The sequence below is a fragment of the Pogona vitticeps genome, chromosome 6 (assembly GCF_051106095.1).
Source record: "Pogona vitticeps strain Pit_001003342236 chromosome 6, PviZW2.1, whole genome shotgun sequence".
Classification (NCBI taxonomy): Eukaryota; Metazoa; Chordata; class Lepidosauria; order Squamata; family Agamidae; genus Pogona; species Pogona vitticeps.
The window spans coordinates 1,758,657-1,780,509 of record NC_135788.1 but is presented as its reverse complement, the minus strand read 5'-3'; the positions used below and the strand labels follow the sequence as shown (position 1 = coordinate 1,780,509).

General features: G+C 46.3%; 1 protein-coding gene across 22 annotated transcripts in view; it reads right to left on the bottom strand.

Annotated features, from left to right (window-relative positions):
- Window positions 1–21,853, bottom strand: part of MAP4 (microtubule associated protein 4) — a 180,209-nt gene that overhangs the window by 99,027 nt on the left and 59,329 nt on the right. For all 22 annotated transcript variants that reach the window (XM_073002731.2, XM_078378356.1, XM_078378361.1 and 19 more), the window contains one exon: window positions 13,982–14,050. In XM_073002731.2, coding sequence (XP_072858832.2) covers window positions 13,982–14,050 — 69 coding nt within the window. The remainder of the gene's footprint in view (window positions 1–13,981; window positions 14,051–21,853) is intronic.

The following is a 21,853-nucleotide window of genomic DNA, read 5'->3' as shown; positions in this document are numbered from 1 at the left end:
CATTCCCAAAGACACAGGCATGCAGTGTCTAGGAAGGACAATCAACAGCTAGCCTCTCTTTTTCTGCATTATTGGGTGAATGTTCTTGGAATTCAAATTTGCACCCCTGGAAGCTGAGTAAGGATTCGTATTGAGGATACCGAAAAAAAGAGTATGTCTTTCTGAAGCTGAGAGTGACCAATCTTGACCCCCACAAATCCGGATTAATTTACTAGTCCAGCTTCCAGGCAGAACTATTAAAGATATAAAACTACAGGAGTAAAGCAGGATCCTACTGAAGCTAAAAGTTCTCACTGAAAGAAGGCACAGATGCCATAAAGATGCTGATTTAATAAGGCACTCGGGTAACACTTCTGGCCCCACCCACCTTTGGTAAACAGGAGTCCATATGCTATTACGTCTCATCTGTATGGATCCCCCCCCCCAATGAGGCTCAACCGGAGGAGATCAACGCCAGAGGCGGCTGGTTTCCTTCCTCCCTTCACACTCACGAATATGCCACCTCTTTGCTGCTCTCATAACAAATAGTTATCTGTAGACGTGTGGCAAAACTTCTTCGGCCACCTGATTTGTGATGAACACTACTTACAGGTCACCTTTCAAGATGTCATCAATATCTCGCTCTTAGAGAAGGAACATTTAAACCTGGTTACCCTACCCCTCTTTCTAAGGCCACTTTTTAAGGACAGACCTGATCCTCAGAAACCAGCAGATTGATTGATTGATTGATTGATTGATTGATTGATTGATTGATTGATTGATTGATTGATTGATTGATTGATTGATTGACTGATTTGGTGGTCTATCAAGGCATCGCCTACTTTTGCATTTCTAATTCTAAGGATGAACCATGAAGGCACTGGCCAAAGAGCTAATAACCTTCCAGGCTGGCATAGGATATGAATTTGGGCCACCCAAGCAAAGGAAAGACCACATCTAATACACTGGCTATATACATACAAGACTAGACCTGAACAAAACTGAACACCCTTAAAACAGCAGAAGTTAAGAGCTTAATTTTTCAGATGTCCTGGCAGCTTTTGTTGAGGAAAAACGTAGCCACCAGTCACCACAGCAGGACAGACCAAATGCCCACATCCTGAGCACAGAAAGGAGGTTTAACCAAGATCTCCCAAAAGGTTTGTTTCTGCCAGAAAGTTCACTGGGGAAAACTTTTATTTCCTGGGGGGGGGGGAATACTTGTCTATGATTAACATGCATTTTCATGCTACATAGCCCCATGGTGCTGTGGTTCAACTGCAGTCCTGCAGTCAAGTCTCTACTCATGACCTGAGTTTGATCCCAGCGAGTTCAGGTAGCTAGCTCGATGCTCACTCTGCCTTCCATTCTTCCGAGATTGGTAAAATGAGTACTCAGCTCACGAGGGGAGGGGTTGCAAGTTGTTGTTTGTATGATGATTTCTAAAGGTAAAGGTAAAGGTTCCCCTTGACAATTTCTGTCCAGTCGTGTTCGACTCTAGGGGGCGGTGCTCATCCCCGTTTCCAAGCCATAGAGCTAGCGTTTTGTCTGAAGACAATCTTCCGTGGTCACATGGCCAGTGCGACTTAGACACGGAACTCTGTTACCTTCCCACCAAGGTGGTCCCTATTTATCTACTTGCATTTGCATGCTTTCGAACCGCTAGGCTGGCGGGAGCTGGGACAAAGCGACGGGCGCTCACTCCATCGCGTGGATTCGATCTTACGACTGCTGGTCTTCTGACCCTGCAGCACAGGCTTCTGCGGTTTAGCCCACAGCGCCACCACGTCCCTCTGATGATTTCTAAACCACCCAGAAAGTGATCTAGCTTATAAATTTAATAAATAAATAAATCAGGTGGTATGTAAGTCGAAAGTACAACTCCTACTACTTTTCCACAAGACTGTGTCCAGACACCTTTCCGGATTCTATTTAGAGAAAGAAGGACACAGAAATTCTCCCCCCCCCCTCACCTTGGTGATCTTACAAAGTAACCTCCTTATGACCAGCTGATGTAAGGAAGAGTGAAAAACTTCTTTTACGTTCCCAGCTCACAAAAGCTTTTTTCTCATCCTACCTCAAAACTAATGATTCCTGATTGCAAGCAGGCAGAATTATCTCATGTCATCTATCTATCTACCTATCGATCTTTATTTATTTTTGCAATCCAAGTATGGGGTGGGACGGTGCTAAACCCAAATGGAGGCAGGAACGGCAGCTTATCAATGCCTTCCTCGAGTTTGGCAACAGATGGAACAGAGCACAATACTACCCCTTCCTCCTCCATCTGGTCCTTGACAGAACTAGTTGGACTCAAATATAGGCACAGGGCACGCCTGTCTTGGACAGCGATGCAAATTCATCATGTCAGAACATAAGACCAGATATAAAAGTCCTTAGTGTTAGCTGGCTGTGGGCATAAGGTCCATGGGTTGCCTTGATCTTCGCATGTGTCACATCTGAGCCCCATACCTACCAGGTCCCTCTTTGCAGAGAATTCCAGCTTCCTCCAACCTCCAGCCAAACTCCTGCATTCTCAATCTTGACAACGCCTGCGTTGTTACAGCTCAGCTTGGGTTTTTACCTTCCATGTTCTGTTAACATGGTTTAGCAAGTAAGCTTCTCTAGAGAGCCCCTATCAGAAAAAACATGGGCCCACCAACTCATGGTCCCCTTAAACTGGAGATGGGCCAGGTGGAGAATATGCCATCAGCTTTCCCCTCCACTCATTAGCTTTCCAAAAGGAGTGATCCTGTACAACAAGGAACAGCATACTGTAAAGTGAAAACACATACACGCGCATGATCCACCTGGGTCAGTTACATAACACAGATCCTGACCAGCTTGTGCATGGAGGGCCTTGAGCATGTCTGAGGCAAATACTCTTTTAACCTCAGCTCCCCATTTGCAAAAAAGAATGGGAATAGCTCTGGGCTACTTTATTATTGCACAAATACAAAAGATAAATGTTGCATTGGATGAAAGCAGTAGTATAAAACACTTAAGAAAGTCAATTACGAAGCATTTAAATCTTAGCTAAATTGGTTCGTGATGGTGACCTCCTTGGGCTGCGGTGCCTGAATAACCATCATATACCAAAAGCAGCCTTCACTGTACAATTAGCGACAATTGTTTTAAGTCAAGAAGGAAGGCATTTGATTCTTGAATCATACTTTAAAAGCAAGTTTAAAAGGAAGAGATGCATGTAGAGATGGGTACGAACGGCTGGTTTGGCGCTTCAGTGTGGTTCGTTTGCCCGGATGAACAGCTAATCTGCCGTCGGGTGTCCCACGCGGCCCGCCCTGCCTCCGAGTGGGCACCCACCGGGATGAGTGGGCGGCTGAACCACCGATCGGCTGTTCTGCTGGGAAACAAACCGTGACAAGCTGCCGAATCAGTGCTCTATGCCTCTGAGTGGACAAAGGAGCAGGCGTGCGTGCAAGGAATCCCGGAGATGGTGTTCTTTCACAGCAAGGGAAGGCCAAAAGGTCTGTTTCCACTGAGCTCTTCTGCGGCGAATGAAGCCAGGATGAGAGCGCCACGCAAGCTTAACAGTATCCATGAGGCATCTTGCCCTGCTATTTAGGCAGGAAAGTCAGAATTCAGGGTTAAAGCAAGAGCCTCCTTCCCTAGCTTTATGTGTCCACACAGCTTCCCTGCTTCACACACTCATTCTCTCTGTCTCATACACACACACACACACACACACACACACACGCAGAGAGAGAGAGAGAGAGAGAAACACCATCTTTGATATTCTGATGTTTTCATTGAGACTACTCTCCCTTTGTGCTATCTTTCTGTGATCAGTTTTTTTTTAATCTCTGAAATTACAATGGTTTAACTTCCTGACTGTGGTGAGATTCATTTGATTCAGGTAAAAGGATTCCCAGTCTTTATGATCTATCATTACCAAGCAGCTATCTTTACAAGTTCAAAGAAGAGCTATCCTTAAGTATCTGAATCAAGCAAAAAAATTAATCTGGAGAAATTTATACCCCTAAAGATCAGGGTCTTCTCCCCCCCACCCCCAATCCATGCCTAGATATTTGCACCAAAAGAGAGAGAGAGAGAGAAAAAAAGAGAGAGACAGCTGAGAGGGTTGGCAAGTAAGTTTATTAGTGTTTTATTCAAGCAAAGTGATACAACATCAGTGTACAGGATTGCATACAAAAGGTACATCATGATATTTTCTAGAGGCTTCCTATAATTAATTATTGCAGGCAACGGAGCAATAAAGCACGCTGGCCAGTATTAAAATAAAAGAGCAGGCTTGGTGATTTCAAAAGAGCACTTGAGCATGTTCCATTATTAAAGCAGATTCAAAAAGGCAGACTGTAGAACTCAAGCTAAAGCACTCATATTTTCTCCATCCAATGTAGAACAATAAAAGCAATTTTTTCCATAAAAGGCAGCCCTCTGCCAACTGACCCATCCATCTGTGATGTGGCGTGTGCAATACAATCTACAGCAAGACATCAAGTTGAACCAAGCTCATTTTGTAACTAAAAGGCAAGAAATAAAATGTGAAGGACAAAAAAGCAAGCATAATGTTAAAAAGAAAAGAAAGGAAAGATGGGGCGTGGAATTAGAGAGGAGGAGAGGGAAGAAGAAGAAGCAAGAGGAGTTTCTCTTTGGTCTGACGAAGAAATAGGAGGGCTTGTTTTATCCTCCCTGGATGCTTCAGGGTGGTCCTCTTTATCCCCACCCTTTCCTTCACGGCTGACCCTAGTTTTGGTAAAACTGTGGAATGTCTTGCTTTGCCTACCTCTTCAGCAAAACATCTTGTCAAGGGAAATCTTCTGGTTGTTAACAATGACTAAGAACTACAATATTTCTGGTCCAAATAAATGTTACTTAGATTAATTCCTACTTAAAAGAGAGGGGGACCCTAACCCTTTTTGGTGACACCTTATCAACACAGGCTGCTCATTGAAATTTGGGGCATATGTTTCCTGCATCAAGAAGGAAAAAAGTGGCACAGTGCTATAGCCATTAAGTTTCCCCGTTTCTCTTTCTGTTTACTGCACTGAAAAAAAAAAAGCCTGAAGAGTAACTCTGATATTTTTTCAATTCTGATGCTAAAGGAAGACAATCCATGCTGGCGTGCAGGTGGCTGCTCATAATCCACAAACGTCTATTTCCATCCTACAGCTTTTATTGGCTCCAGTGGCCAATTTCACAGACATTTCACTGCAAATATGATTGTTTTCCCCCCAACCTATTATTCGGTGGCTGTTAGTACCCAAGAATCTTACTAAGCGCACATAAGACTTTCCTAAGAAGCTTTCTCAGGCAGGGTGCCAGAATTTCACTCCCTAGGCCAAAATCCTTAAAAGATTCTTAAGGATTAACTGCTTTGAAAGAAGGAAGAGGCCATCCTGGGGAAGTCATCATAGCTTCTTCCTGGGTGGAAGGTTCCTGTCCACTGCTTCACATACGGCAAAGGGGGGGTGGTGGTAACCCTTTGGGGCTCTCCATGAGAAGACTTACAGAGAAAGGCCACTACTACACCCCCTCTTTGTTCACCAGTATGTTGAGCAGGAAGAACAAAGCCTGCCAAATGAATTCATCTCAATGTCAACCTTTACCACAGAAATGAGCCAGAGATTGCTTGGGGATACAAAGTACTTGTGCAGCCTCTATCTCTTCTTTTTTTAAGTGGGGGGGAAGGGGGGCGATGATGGTACCTCCAGGAAGCCTCCACCAGTGATAAAAAAAATCACCTTTCAAATAGGTCTCAAGGCTTGTTGTGGTTACTTGCTGTCAAGTTGGAACCGACTGAAAGCAATCCCGATGGGCGTTTTCAAGGCACGTCTGATATTTAAGGAGTGGTTTTACTCTCTCAGTGAATTTCCATGGCTGAGCCCGGGGATTCTAACCCAGGCCTCCTTGTCACACTATCTCCCAGGCCACACCGGGCATCTCTGCCCACCTTACCACTACACAATACCAATTTGTCAAAATGGGAAGGGGACCTGCTAGGGACTTCCTGTTGTGTGCATATGGGGGCATTTCTGGCATCCTTGTGGCCCTTAGAGGGCCCTAGACATGCTTTCCCACGTGGTTATGGTTTTCTTTTAGTGCATCAGGAAACTAGAGACACTCTCCAGATCTTTTAGACCTGAGCACCAGGTAGCCCCAATAGTCTCAGCCAGCATGGGGGGGGGAGAGGAGTCAGAAATTTGGAGCGCTTAATCCAAAGTCTCCGGAGGGTGCCCACTTCGCAGAAAGCTAGACTGGAGGGGGTTCAGAGCAGCCCCTTTCCAGTTTTGCGGTTAGAAGGGTCAGGCGCATCCGAGAACAACCAAGGGCAGCAGCTATTCAGAACACTCAAAAGAAGCTGGCACACGAGAAGAGCCGGCAACAAACTAATGAGGCTCCCCGTGTCAGGTCAAAGCAACATGCTTCCCTGTTTCCTTAAACAAACTAATTAAAAGGATAAACGGCCTCTTCATTCCAACAGGCATTCCCCCTCCCCTTTGTAGGGCACTTGTTGGGAGCAGTTCAAAAGCAGTGCTATTTGGGATACAGGCTGTTTCCCGTAGGGATCACCCCAGGTCTTCAGCTCAACTGCACAAGGACTTGGAGATCTTCTGGGGACTCCACTGAGCAGTGAAGAACACCCAGGGGGTCATCTAGTTCATGATGTGCTCGCATGGCCACCACCATCTATTTAAAGCCACTAGCCCCATGATGTTCATCTACAGTTGAAGGGAGGCCCCATGCTCGATGGGGCCACCACCGTTAATCACACAGCCAACCTTCCTCAGCACAGGAACCCAGCCAGACAACTCGTCTTGGAGAGTTAGGCAAGGCCAGGAAGCAACACTCCTACAAGTAATGATGGCAAACAGGGAACTGGTGTTTTTTCCCCCTGAAATGTCTTTGCATGACAACTACTAAAAGGCACCGACAATGCACTTGGCTTTGGCTCCACTGAGCCCAGAGCAGCTTTCTCCTACTTGCTGCCTTCTAGAGGCATTGGGCTGCAACTCTCATCAAGGCCAAGGAGACGAAGGATGCACTGCAACATATCTGGAGAGGACCAGGTTGATGGAGGGCTACTCTTAGAACAACACCATGCAAACATTAGACCCCTAAATAGACCTCTGGATTTCTGGAACGACATCTGTCTGACGCTTCCACTGCTCAAAAGCTGCACTGCAACCAGTGTCAGAGAACCCCAGGGAATATCTGAAACTGAAGTTTATGGGAGTCCGGAGGGCAACTTGGGCAGCCCATTCAAATGAAAATTTTCCAAATGTCCACAACCATAACCAAGAGTTTGTCTTGGCTGGAATTTCCAACTCCTTCACTACTGAATGCCTTTGGCAATGCCCTTCATTCTTCTAGTGCGGAAACGACAGTAGCTTGAGATTTAATAAGAAATATTGCAAATACCTTTGAATTGAAATGCATGTGTTAATTTGCCATATTCTTTGAGATGCACCTATTAAAAACTAATACATGCTTGATACAGGAACTTGTGGTGATCCCAACCTTCTGTGAACCATTATTTATGTGCTGGTTGCCGATGGCCAAGGTGCAAACACTACTTCTGATAAGCCTTGATGCAGAGCAAATCTGTGGTACACTCATGCAAGAGATTCACCGCTGGCTCAGATGCTCTCAAAAACGTGTATATCCACTTTTAAGTTGCAGATGAGACAGCAAAAAAAATGGTTAGGCTTGAAAAAATAATCTGTCTGCTGTCCTCACGGTGCAAAAGCAGTCCCAATTTAGGTCTTGGTACAAATTTTGTCACCGCTCCTTCTATGCACAGGGGCCAATTTCTATCTGAGAGGGGACAGCAAAGAAAATTGCAAGTGACAAGCTAAACCGACATACAGATCAGAAGGAGTTCAAAGAGACGTCGCTCCTTCCCATTCTGGATGCAGCCTTGTCAGATAATTATTTCATTAGCCGTTTTGACATGTCTGATGGCAGGCTCAATGCTCACTCCAGCAATACCCCCTCCTTCTTGTCAGTTTCTTCCTACTTTCTTTTATTTTTTAACGACAAGCAAAGGAAAATTTGCATTTTAAGGGACTTGCCAGTACCACAAAGGTAGACTTCGACACACATTAAATTTTCATGGAGGCAGAACCCGTCTGCCGGTTTGACTTTTGATGTGAACAGCACAATATGATCAAGGTTATTGTGCTTCTCTAAGAGAAGAGGTGTGACAGTCAACCCACCCCCACCCCAAAGAATTATTTGATAAGGTTTGCTTTTGAAAGGTCTCAACCACTGCACATTTTTGAAATAATTCCCTGTTCAAAGTTGCTTACAAAGGAAGACGCACCTGTTCCAAATCAAAAGTGGGAGGACCAAAGTAAAACCCGAGTTCCTTATACGGAAAGACTGCCAGGCAAAATAAAGAGCCTGTTGAGGAAAAGAGGGATGGGAGCAAACGAAGGCCAAAGAGAGGCTGCAATCAATCACCGTGAAAATATGGATGGGATTTAGAAAGCAGATTACAAAAGGAAGGGGGGAAACGTAAAATAGGTCTCACTGTCTAAAGCAAAAAGATGGATGATTAAACTAAAACAAAAATCAGAAACAGTGACTTCAAAAGGTTTTTAAAAATGGCAAATTTTTAAGAAGTGCTGTTGCCAACACCTGTCATGCACACCTTTGCTCTTACAAAGGAAGATTTTTACAAGCACTGCAGAGCAGAGAGAGGGAGCAAGAGGAAGAGGTGGGTAGTGGTGGCAACAGCCGACTGGCCCACGGCTGATCTACTCTTTCATTTCTTCGGCCCCATAAACTCCAGGTAGGTAAAGGAAGAGTTCTTTAAAATGCGGAGGGTGTGTGGCTTTTTTTTTAAAGCGTAAAGATGGGAAGGAAAGCACACTGGTCTCCTGTTGGTAGCAGCCCCAGGGTCTAGGCTTCTAGGAAGGAAAAAAGATAGAAAGGGAGGAAGATGAGAGGAAAGAGGGAAAGGGGCATAAAAGCATTAAGTCATTAGTACACATGAACATTAATGCAGCAAACGGCACATCGTGCAACATCCCACCGGCAGCTGCTAGCAGAACAGAGACAAGGAAGAAAGCCCACTTTGGCAAGAGACCCAGGCTGTTGTGTGGGAAGGAGGCAGCCCGTTTGACTGCACCAGGTACTGTATGCATACATTAGGTGAATGCCCATCTCCGCTTCCCTCAGAGGGGCTCTCAGAGCCAGCAGGTCACCTGGCTTCCATAAATGCTGCTCAAAGTACATGCAACTGATTAAGGCGCTGTTCATGTAGTTACGGCCACTGAGCCCAATCTAAAGGGGGCAGAAGCATAAGAGCATCTTATTGCCTTCAGATCGAAATTAAGGTTACACAGTGGGTTTATAGAGGGCTATGCAACTAACTGGACTTGGTTAGAAGGGATGGGACCCCCTCCTTCATGACAGGCAAGAGACTCAAAGGGCCACAAACCTCCCAATGGCTTCTCCTATGCAAATCTGTTTGAACATGAACATGTAGCGCCTGTTTTTTAATGTCAATGGCTCTTGTGCTTGAAAAACGCCTGTGGGGGCATGCCTCAGGTCCCCACTCTGCTGACCCTGTGTAAAAATTAACTTGCATCAAGCAGGTCGAGAACATGACAGCAGCGCTTCCAGAGGGTGAACAGAGAAGACAAAACCTTCTCAACATCCAGGACTTCTCCAATTCTTGGGAATTATTGTGCTCAGTCTGCAGTCGGCAGCACCCTAGTGACCCCCCGGATGCTTACAGCGAGTAAATGTGGCTCTTCTCTTACTAAGACGATGGGCTGGGAGCCATTTCCTGAATGCCACACAGGGAAAAACAAAAAACAAACAAAAACAAAAAACAAAAAAAGGCTTAAGCTACTGACCTGGCAGAAGCCAACAGTCTGTGGCGTGAAGACACATATGCAAATGTTCAGTAAGTAACAACAGCCCCAAAATTGCGGCAACTGGAGTGTGTTAGAAAAATGGCTTCACCTCTAGCGAAAAGCCACAATGGGCCCACCTTCAGGAACTCACCAACATTATCTTACAGGCCCCTGTGTGCACAAAACGGGGCATAGTTTTCTTGAAAAGCATGTGCTGAGTCAGAAGCTTTCCCTTCTCCTCTTAGAGAGAACACTTTGTCACGGAGGCAACGGGAAGTTACTCAGTTGTCCAGGTTTGGATTCTTCCACTGGGTCTCAACTGCAGGCTACTCTCCCCGTCTCGGTTCTAGCCATCTGCGAAGCACAGCTCTGTGGGCGCTTTTGGGGCCTCCACGGTCATCTGCGGTACTGGGTGCAAAAAAAGGGCCTGACCTCCTGGCTGGCATATAAACAAACACTGGCCTTTTTTTGCCCCCCACACACGACTTTGGATGCTCAGAGATGGGCTGAAGCCTGGATGGCTTCCTTTACTTGTTTTCTCCATTCACTTCGAGGTATGAGAGGCCATAATCTGTGTCATCAAACAATCCCTGAAGCTTAACAGTGCCTGTTCTCCATGCACAGGAGCCTATCAAACGTCTCATTTACAAGAGCAGCTACAAATACCTGTGTCCCCACCCACCCACCCACCCAAATTTCCACAAAAGGACCAACATGCGACACGGGGCAAATTCAAGTGTGGAAAGAGGGGCAACACAGAACTATTTTATTCCAGCAAACCTGGAAGATGGCACAAACAGGATCTTTCCTTCAAGACTTCCCCTTGCCCACCTTTAGCTACTTCCATCCATGGGGGTCCTTTTCCTGCACAAATATTTGTGCACACCTCAGATTTGCAGAGGTCTATACGCAGAACTCATGCCAAGACATGGGGAATCTGCGAGGAAAAACATCCACCTCGGGAGGTCCAGTTTGGCAACCCTGCAGTCCTGAGATTAAAGTAAGCAGCAGGCATCTTTCTGCTTCTAAGGTGTTTTTCAGAAAATGTATTTCATCACGCAGTGGGGTGTGGATTTCTTTTTAAAACGAGCCTTTACATTAAATCTGCACCAGGCAGACTTCTTTTTAGGCCTTGCCCCAATTCCTCCACTCTCATCTGTTCCCCTCTCAGTCCATCATTTTCCTGGAAACACCGGGAACTCCAGAGCCTTCCTCCCTGGTAACCCTGCCTTGGCTCGGTTTCTCCTTGCACAATGGAGGTCTGCCGTGCAAATAAAAAAAAAAAACACACACACACACAGACACACACAATCCAGGTTTGCAAGGGGTCCTCCATGGTGCAAGTCACAGGTTGGCATCTTGTGCAGTGAAATACACAGGATCAGTCACTAACAAAGGAACACGAGAGCATGCAACTGGACAGATGAAGCCCTGTGAGGTGTCTTCCAGGAGCCGGGTTGTGCCGGCAGGGGAAACAGCAGGGAAGTGCCAAGCTTACTTAGGACCTTGTGGGACAGAGGATTTGAGAGCTCGTGTCATAGAACACAGGGACGAGGGAAACGCACACCCAAATCCTCAGCAACGTGGCCAGGATCAGACGCCTTGAGGCTGACAAGGAGGTGTAGGAGGCTGCTTTGGTCAGCTGGGCACCACACTAGATGAGATGTATGACCTGCCTCTACCCACCAGCTAGCCACTGCTGGGTACAAAACCTGTAAGAATTGAGATGAACTTTGGACTCTACACCTCTCTTCCTGAAAACCTTTGATGGCATGGATGCTTTCTGCAAAGTCACACCCTTTCACTTTCTGACACCAATGTGGAACCTTTGAAAAGAGCTCAAAATCAAGACAAGTTTTCACTGCTGGATTTGATGGGAGTCTTGGATTCCTAAGAAAGAAAAACAGCTGGGACCAAGATGTTGGCAACCCCCATAGAGCCCTCCCCATACAGAGAGAAAGAGAGAGAATAATGATTCCCAGCCCTCTTTTGCCACCCCACTGAAAATGTTCAGGAGGGAGAGGACAAGCATGTGAGGCAGCAGATGGAACGGGGAGGGGGGACATGCAAGGGAAGCAGAGTGGCCGTCTGCTGAAAAGAAACACAGCACACAAAATTGAGGGATAGCTGAGCAGAGTAGAGATGAATGCTAAGTGACCTACCCTGTTTCCCTGAAAATAAGCCCTACTAGGATTTTTCAGGATCCTTCTAATATAAGCCCTACCCCAAAAATAAGCCCCAGATGACATAACTGTATTTGAATAAATGTAGATTGTTGTAAATGAAAAAAAAAATCAAACATCCCCTGAAATTAAGCCCTAGTACGTTTTTTTTGGAGCAAAACTTAATATAAGACCCTGTCTTATTTTCGGGGAAACACAGTCGTATGCAAAAAGGAGACTTTCATCCTCATATTGGGTCAACCTTATTCCCATCTCAAGAGTTGTTCTTTATGATCTGAAAGTCTTACTACTCTACCCTACATAAACACCCTCAATCAAAGTGTAGAATTCAGGGTCATGGGTGTGTGTGTGTGTGTAGAATCTCAGTATCTAATCTTATTTCTCTTGGCTTAAAAGAAAAAGGATGTATAGAGAATGGTTAATGGACAATGTCAGCCTCATATCACCTGTGGAGCTTATGTTCTCCTTGAGTTAGATTTGCATCTCGTTATTGATCCAGTCAGGTATCTGGACTCCTGCCCATCTTTCAGATCAAGCCAATAACCACTATTACCACAATGAATGCAGCCAGCTTCTGTAAAATGGGTGATTATATAAAATATTAGAAAAGTGGAACAAAGGCAGAAAGGCTGGACTAGTAGATGACTAGCTTAACTTCTTACCCTAATTTATAAATACAGAACTGAGAGGTCAATACATATGCCATGTATTCTGGATGGAAGTTGCAACTCTGAGCACCAAATGGTGGGAAGTAAATAAACAAACAAACACAAACAAACAAACAAACAATATGTATGCTGGATATGGGGAGGCACAAGGGTGGACTGTGTTTCCCGTGATATGCTGCTAAAACCACTTTCTGCAGTCTTCCCCATTCTGGGGGACCTCCAGATATATGTTGGTCTGTAACTCACATCACTCACAGCCAATATGCTTACAATGAAAAAAAATCTACTGATACAGGTAAAACTGTCAGGAGAGCCTTAGCGTGCATGCAGGCTTCGTACTTTTAACACAGTGGCTCTAGGAGAGATACTAAGCTGAACAAGAGAGCAGAGTTAAACCTGGCCCATGCTCTAAGGTCCTGGAGAGGGGGACCTGCGTGGTCAATGGAACAGAGGCAGCCGCCTTCCACGGAGGCAGAAAGGACTGGTCCAGCCAGGGCGGTGCGACCCACTTGGTCCGCAGCTCTCCGGGGCTTCTTTTCCCAGCCGTGCCCAGAGAGGAGGCCGGGGCCAGGACCTGGGACCTTCTCCCTGCAACGCTGGGCTCTACCAAGATGCTCTCGCCCTGCTTCTGTCCCTCCAGAGGAGCTGCCTTGACTGCAAGAGACTCTTCAAAACTTGAAAGCCTCTTGCAGTCAAGAGAGAGACTGGGGACCCAATATAAGCCTCAGGCACATTCAAACACCTTTTCCAGAAGGGACCACAAGAAGGCAGCTTCATATCTCTGAGACATCTCAGCCTTGAGGGTCACTAGTAGGACAGCTACACACATATTCTCATTTTTTAAGACATTTTATTAACAGCTGTTCTGAAGGAAGGGGGGCGGAAACAGTCTGCCTTTAGAGGAGGAGGGAGGAAAGAAGCCTTCCAAGCTATGGAGCAACCTTGGTCAGAAATCTTTTCAAACATGCTAGGGGCTGATCAAGAGATGAAACCAACACCACGTTTTGGAGAAGATGACAACCAAGCTACCAGATAATTAATCAGAGCCAGGGAGAAGGTAGTTCCAAAAAAAGGAACTCCTGAACTATCATAACCTACTAAAAATCACGTTCCTACGTGTGTGGTCCAGACAATGACCAGAGGGTAAGAAAGTCACACGATTCCATGTTTCTCCTTAGATGTCTTCACATACACACAGATACACACACAGCAGATGGCATGGGATCACACCATGGGGAAGCCGCTCTCATGGCAGAAAAAAAGCAGAAAGGAGGGACGAACAGGTTCCATTAAAGCTTACCCTGCTTGCTGCCTTCCACTCCATGATCACCGTTCTCAAGCACAGCTGCAGGTCCTGTCACTGACTTACCTAGAAGACAGACACAATTGCATCAGTCAGCGGGTGAGACTCTGTTTGGGGAGCCACAGATTTTCAAATGAAACCTCCTTTCTTAAACTGTTCTGAGAGTCCATAAGTGTTAAGTGAGTTCGCCAATGAACCCCCGTTTCCAGTAGCCTCAAAGCAAAGTTTCCCCACTTCCAATTGCTTAGAAGCAAAGTGGACTAGGGATGGACTGAGGGGGAAAGGTTGCTAAACAGTCAACAAAAAAGCCAAGAGTGAAACCCTAATCCATCTCCATTCTCTGAAGATTTCATTCGTTAATCTTTTTCTGCTTGAGCTGTCTGCCAAAACAGTACAGTGAGGTCTCGACTTATGAACTTAATCCGTATTGGAAGGCAGTTCTCAGGTCAAAAAGTTCTTAAGTCGAATCTGCATTTCCCATAGGAATGCATTGAAAACCATTTAATCCGTATCTGCTCTTTTTGTCCATAGAAACTAATGGGAAGCTGCTATTCCGCCTTCTGCCACTAGAGGGGGATATTTTTCTTTTTTTTCCTTTTAACCTAAGATGACTTAGCTTTAAAAAAAAGGAAAGAAAGAGTTCATAACTCGAATCTAAGTTCGTAAGTCGAGTCCATATATTCCTATGAGAGCGGTTCGTACGTCAAAACGTTCGTATGTCGAGCTGTTCGTAAGTCGAGACCCCACTGTACTGCAGGATCTTCTCTACTTCCCTAAGATTCACCACGAAAAAAAAAAAAAAAAAAGAGCAGAGCCAACCACGCAGCCTTCAACCCACTGTAAGGCCAAATACTGTTTCCTTTTGCCCCCCCCCCATCTTCCAACAAAGAGCACCTGGGGGACCCGGCATGGCTGTGGAGCTTTTGTTTGTTGCTATGTGAACCCCATATTCTGCCCTCGCCACCATTATCAGTTGGGGGCCAGGGACTGCTTAACCTTCTCCTGCCTGCTCAACTCCCGCTTGCTAACCGAGAAACACAGAGAGAGGGCCTGAGCAGAGGAGGCAGGAGGGCCCGTCCAGGAAAAGGCAGCCTCTCTTCGATCTGCTGGACAGCGTGAGACCCAAGGGAACCCAACATCCTAACTTATACCAAGCTTAAACCAGAAACCAGTATGGACGGTCAATTTGGGATTTCCCCCTGAAAGCCCCTTCCCTCCCCTTCCCCAGCCCTTGGCACTCAGCCTGAGCCACAAGTCAAGCCTCAGGAATGCCGTAGCAGGCGATCTCCTGCAACGTGTGGGCTGCAAGCGCCATCGGGAGTTGGTGCTTCTCTAGCCTGGAGGCAACCACCCTCATGTCCTAGTAAAGCCTGGCTTCCCAGGCGTTAAGGGTCCAGTCAGAACGTGGCACTGGGCAGGATACGAAACACACTAAAGATGCCCAAGGAAGATAAGGCCTCCTGGGAGGTGACCTTGTTTAGACAATATCCAAGACTGCTCCATCACGCAGCAGGCAAATTCCAAGGGCAGTGAAAATGCTACCAGTTTGGGGTCGTGTTTTCAGGCCGCAGTATCTTTCGGGGATTTTTCAAACACACTCATCCCCTGGCCATGTGCAAGTACTTCTCAGCAAACCCCTCATTAGCAAGCTGCCACCTCAGGCCATCAGGTTTACAAGGTGGCACAAGGAAGTCACAGTCGGCACCACATAAAAGTGCAACCCTGCTATTTAATGACTGTAAAAGAGTTCAAGCTGCAGATTAGACTCTTCTGCATGTGAATGCACAGAGACATGCACATAAACACACATTTAAAAATAGTCTGGGCAAAGATTTAATCTAGCTATTCCCATTGCTGAGAAGCCCCCCACTTTGCATATCAACATCTGGGAACAAAACATATATAAGCCAAAAGAGCTTATCTACAAGCAGAAATGAGAAAGCATAATAAAACACACACACATATCATTTGGAAGGCAGCGTTTGCTGTACAGACAAGGGCAAAATAAAAAACAGACCCAAAGCTGCTTCTCGGTTCCACCTCCGAGATAGGCAGAAACCTCCCTCTCCCAATGCTGATTTCCCGCCCGAGCTGGTGAGGAGGAGAAAGGCTTCTTCCTGTACTAAAAACTTCAGTTCTTGAAACAGATGTCTGGAGGAAATGGAAATCGGCAAGAACCGCCACCCTGATCCATGCCAGATGGGGCCAGCACAGCTGCCCATGATGGCTCTTCCTACCTGCAACTCTTGAACAGACCTTTAATTTCTATTTCTGCAATTTGGAAGGCTGCAGAACAGGGGCTCCCAATACCTCCCTCCCCATTCGCCCCGCTCCTCTTTACCTCCCCCTTCTCCACAAATGGCACATGCACAAACAGTTCCAAAGTATTCAAATAAACCTTTTTTTTTAAAAAAAATCTATTTAAGAACATAAAATAAAGCAAGATGCCCAAAGTCCGTAATCCTAGTCCAAATGATTAGATACTACTTACATCTGGCTACAGGATCAAAGGATTGTTTATATAAACAACCCTTAAAGCAGCATGCCCTAAAACAGATAATCCTGAGCAAGGAGGATGGGGCCAATATATTAAGCCTAATCGCTTCCCCCCCCCCCCAAAAAAAAGACACATCCCGGATATGTGCAGCCACATGACTTCATGCATAAAAACGTGGCAATCAGGGTGGCCTGAGAGGGTCTGACAGATGGCTCTGCCAGGCCACCTATGACCAACGCAGGAGAGAACACCCAATGGAGGAAACGATTCAAGAAGTGCGACCTACCGGTCGCCACACCGAAGGCATGGGACTGGAACCTTTGCCCCTCTTGGAAATGAAGTGCCATCTCTCAGCTCTCCAGGGCAACAGCTACCCATCGGGCCTTCAAAAGGAACGCCCATCCCAGAACCCAGGTTCCAAGCAAGGACTCGTGGCCAACTGTGTTACACAGAAAGTAGACTGAAAAAAAGAGGAACCGCTCTGGAATCTAGGGCAGCGCGCCCACATTTCTCAAGCTAAGCCAGCCATTCTCAACAGGGGGCCATAGGGGTCCCATTGGATGGGGGCCCCAGACTGAAAGCAGCTCTTCACACATCATCTTCACACATACAATTCTGATTCCTTCCTATTGAGTTTAGGGTCATGGCTAAAAAAAAAAAAAGGACAGGGAACAAGGAAAGCAAACAATATTTTCTAGGAAAAACTAGCTTTGTAGGCAGCTAACAGCAACTGGGAGGGAAACTAATTTAATAGCCATTTTGTAGAGGGATGGCGAGGTGCTGCCACTTAGCAACATTGACAGGGGGTAAGTCCCTCAACTCTATTAGAGGAAATCCTTGACAGTAGAGATTGGAAAAACCAAAGCATCGCCCGCGCAGATCTCACTGTGGAGTCGCCAGTGTGTTGAGGGGAGAAGACACCTCACAGCATACAGGACACGTTGGCACCAGCCACCCAGTCTCCGTTCTGCCTCTCCTGCTACCTGGGCCACCCCACATTCTGCAGAACCCAAAATATTGCACACTGAATTAACGAGTGGGTTAACCAGTAGGTGGGGAGTGTTTGGGGATTTTTGTGTGTGTGTGCATGTGGATCTGGTCTCTGGGTGTCTGTGTGAATTTCATTGTATGTGTATACTATGTATAGACTTACAATGACGATAAATTTATTTGAAATTTGATTTGAATTTGAACCACATGGGGGCTTGGCATATCCTTTCAAAAAGCTGGCACACTAGGGCCCTGGCAGTCGCTCAGAGCACTGAAGACGTGGGAGTGAATACAACTGGCCAGAGAATGCTGGCAAGGGCCCTACTATTTACGGCAGAGGTTGGGGCCCTGGTCTTGAGGCAGACTCCCCCCCCCCCCAATAATAAACCCAGACTGTCCCAGATGCCATCACCCCCTTCCCCATAACACCACTACCTGGCGGCTCTACAACTTATACTGTATAGAACATCTTCCCGTTCTAAAAGACAGAAACGCATCTCCTAAGCATTACTGACAGGCAAAAAAAGAGGCCCTAACCCTAAATGATTAAATTTAGCTTAAAATAAAAAAATCTTGGCCCTGCCCAACCTTGGAACACTGTCCCTAAGAGCCTCTCGGAAATGGAGCTGACTTCTTCTCAGGATGAAAAGAGAGCTCCCTGTCATGGTTTATAAGAGGGACAGGGAATCTTTGTGGGGCTGAGGCCCGATCGTCTGCCCCGGGACCCCAGGGTGGGGGGGTCAGGAGGAGAAAGAAAAAAACCCACAAAATAGACGTTTGCTTCCCGTTTTTAGAAATAATCTTTTTAGACAGTCAAAACATTTTAAATAAACAACACATTTCTGAATTATTAAGATATAGCGGCACCAGCGGAGCACTGTGATACACGCCCTTCAGCATCAGAGAGAGAGAGAAATGAACTGAATATTGCAGAACAAATGAAAAAGACTAAAAAAAATCAGTCTCAGTTAAACCTGCCTTTATTTAGAACAGGGAAGACTGACACCTGATTTATCATCATTTGGCTTTTAATAACACAACCCGTAATTTCTCCTCTGCCATTGGCAGCTGAGCCTTCTAAAAGAAAAATGACAGGGATAAATAGCTTCATGGCAAACGGAACGAATTCAAAGCCCCTGACTGGATTCCGAGAAGCGCCTTAGGCAGACGGACTCCGGCCCGCCCGCCCGTCTCCAAGCGAAGTCCTCCGTTCAGGACTGTGGGGAGATGGCTGTCCGTGTGCCATCCTCTCCCTCTTCTAAGATGGAGCAATATGGGGCAAATGTATTCCGTTGTATCAGAAACCAAAGTCCTGAAACAGCCACCTCGGAAACTGCAGAGGACTCAAGAGAGAGGGAAATCCAAATAAAAACACAAAGCCGGGTCGGAAACCCGGGCATCAAGAGACCAATAAGAGAGGCTAATGGAGGTGGGGAGGGGAAAAGTCCACCAATATGGAGGGGTATCCCATGGCAGGAGAGGAAATGGAGGAAGGTGGAGCAAGGGTAAAGGAGAAGGAGAGAGAAAAAGAAAGGATAATGGATAATAAACTCTCGTATTAGGTTTTGTAGTCTCTTGGTTTTATTTATAACCTTATTGTTGCAGGGTTATAGTTCAGTTTGCTAAAAAAACGACCAGAAGAGAAGGGAGTGACTCTAGTGGACGAAGGAGACAGAATGGACAGTCCTGGTGTATCCCTAGACAGGCGGTCCTCTTGAGGAGAGAGGAAGCCCCGAGAGGTGGCATCTCCTCCGGAGAGAGCGACCAAAGGGAGGTGGGCACCACACACCTGCTGGGAGAACCTATGTGTGACCAGACCTTTACCTCTTCCCAAACCTACTGACCAGAGAACATTGGGTGGAGCACACCGCTGTTAGAAATTACTGCATATAAAAAGACAAAGGGCGGTTGGTTAGAGAGTCCCAACGGTGACTGGCGAGGAAGAACCCTTTTTAAGTTGTTGTTGGAAGAACCTCAGGTTTTGATAGCTTTGCTAGTTAATCAAAAAGTCTCTTCGTCTTCAAAAGGGGTAAAAGGAGGAACCCGCCCAAAGTGAAACGAGAACCCAGTCACAGGGTCTCTTTGTAGTACCGTACAGACGTTTGCATTAGCGAAACCTAAGTACCTGGTTCATTTCCAAATTCTACTTTTGGAGAGCTGTGAAAATCACTCTGGAGCCCAGTGTTAGAGGCTGTCATTCCTCTCAACCCTAAGAAGATTGCTTCCTACCCCCAATGGCTGATAAGAAAACCCAACGTAGATAGTGGCAGAGGGGGAAAAAATCATACGCTTCATAGGGGGTGAAATCAAGGAGACATTTTAGGCGTTTGTGCTCATTCTATCAGTCTTTCTGGGTGTGTTTCACTCTGCTTAGGGGGTGTGGGATTGGCTTGTACTGATATGCTATAATTTGCACTAAACAAGAAAATAGTGCCAGCTCCCTCTGGTGGGCAGTAGAGTGCTTTAATCATCCAAATCAATTCAGCTGATAAAGTTGGAATCATGCAGAAAATGAGAACCCAAATTAGGAGGATGTTCCTGCTTCACTGTTCAAGCAGCCACCCCTGCTGTTTTATCTGTCTGGAGGGAGGGAGGGAGCAAGGTGGGGCAATAATAAGGGTTGACCTTTTTCCTCTGCAGATTCCCTTTCTCTTCACGCAGCGTACTGCTTAATTAAATAAGCTGGGTTTCACTCAGTAGCAAACAAACAACACCTTACTTTATCTAGTCAGCGCAGAGCTTCAAGGGGCATCTTCCCCAGTCACATGGACTGATCACCTGGCTGCCCTTTCACAATCAGTGGTCGCACAAGCTTTAAGGACAATCGCCGAAAGCAATCAGAGGATGAATGTTTGGAGATTACAAGAACACGGAGAGCAAGCAATTGCTTGAAGGGGAGAAGTCGGAAGGCATCCTTCGCTCCCAAAGCCATCCCACTATATTACATAAAAGATGGAATAAGAGGATTAGCCAGAACTTGTCAAATTATGGTGTTCAGCCACTTGGTATGAAAACAACTTGCTGGCCCTTATTATCCTCGTGGGAAAAATGCAATCGTCATTGAGTGAAAGTGGGAGAACCAGAAGCCAGGGAGATCAAAATGCCTAAGAAGAATTCCTGAGTGACCTCTGCTTTATTCAACAGCCCTCGTCCAAATCCCACCTCTCCCTCCGCAGTGATGCAGTTCACATGGGTCCATGCAGGACTGCTGGTTAAGCTTGCCTAATCTGGAGGGAGGATTTTAGTCAACCCCTTTTTCAGTAGGGACAGAAAAGGGCCAGGACCTACAGGGAGGCGTACCTCCCTGCCTGGAAAAAAAGGAGGTGTGTGGTTAAGGGTCAGCGGTTATGCCAGGACTCCGCTACACCCCACTCCCCAAAAGACTGATCCTGCTGCAGGGCTTCAGACCCAAGGTTTAATGGGCCAACCCACTCCTACTGCAAACACACCAAGTCTCAAAGCAAGACCAAGACCATCAACTCAGCATCACGTGACAAATCTCACTCTGAACAGAAATGCCCTCAAAGCCTCAAGGTGTGTGGCCTGATGGCCCTATGAACCAAAATCTTTATCTTCAACTTCTCCATCATAATCCAACATTTTTTAAATCTCATTATCTCAAGTCCAGGGCACTCCAAACAATTAAGAGCATCTCTGACAAGGCAAGCCCCATGCAAGCATCAACGAGAGACCAGTTTCAAGGTCATACAACATCCTTGCAGACCCTTTTCTAAGCACTGTGGCGCTCCCAGGCTATACACATATTAAGAGAGAAAATCAGGTACTTGAGGTATTAAGGTACATATTGAGGCTTAGTTCATCTGCCGTCTCTCCAACAAAGCTTCCCCCGTTTTGTGTTGGGTGTGCATGCCAGTCATGTAGCCTGGGAAGCAACAAGAACCCCCTTCTGTGGTCAAAAGCCGATGTGGCCCAACAACCAGGAGAACTGAGCTAGGAGCCTGTTAAATCTCCCCCTCCCCAACCCATACAAAACACACAGATAACCTGGGAATAAGATGGTGACCCACCTTGTGGGTTCGTTGTTCAGCCCATAAATGTACTTGAAGAACTCTTAGGCAGCCCATAAAAAGCTATTATTGCTAGCAGTTGTGTGTCTCCGAAAGAGCAGGAACGAATGCCTCTCAGACGAAGATTTCAAGATCATTTGGAAGCTTGCACAGCTATCTGGCTACCGACTGGCCTCTCGCTGACCCTTTGTTTTACTTTCTTACCCAGTACCCCGGGCAGAGGGATCTGAAGCCATAAGCTTCCCATTTTGAAAGCAGATGTTGTCCCAGCAAGATAAGAACATGAAAATGTGTCAGATGCCAGCAGAGAGGGGGTGCTTACACACCGGAGTGCCTTTTGAGACAGCCAAGCTA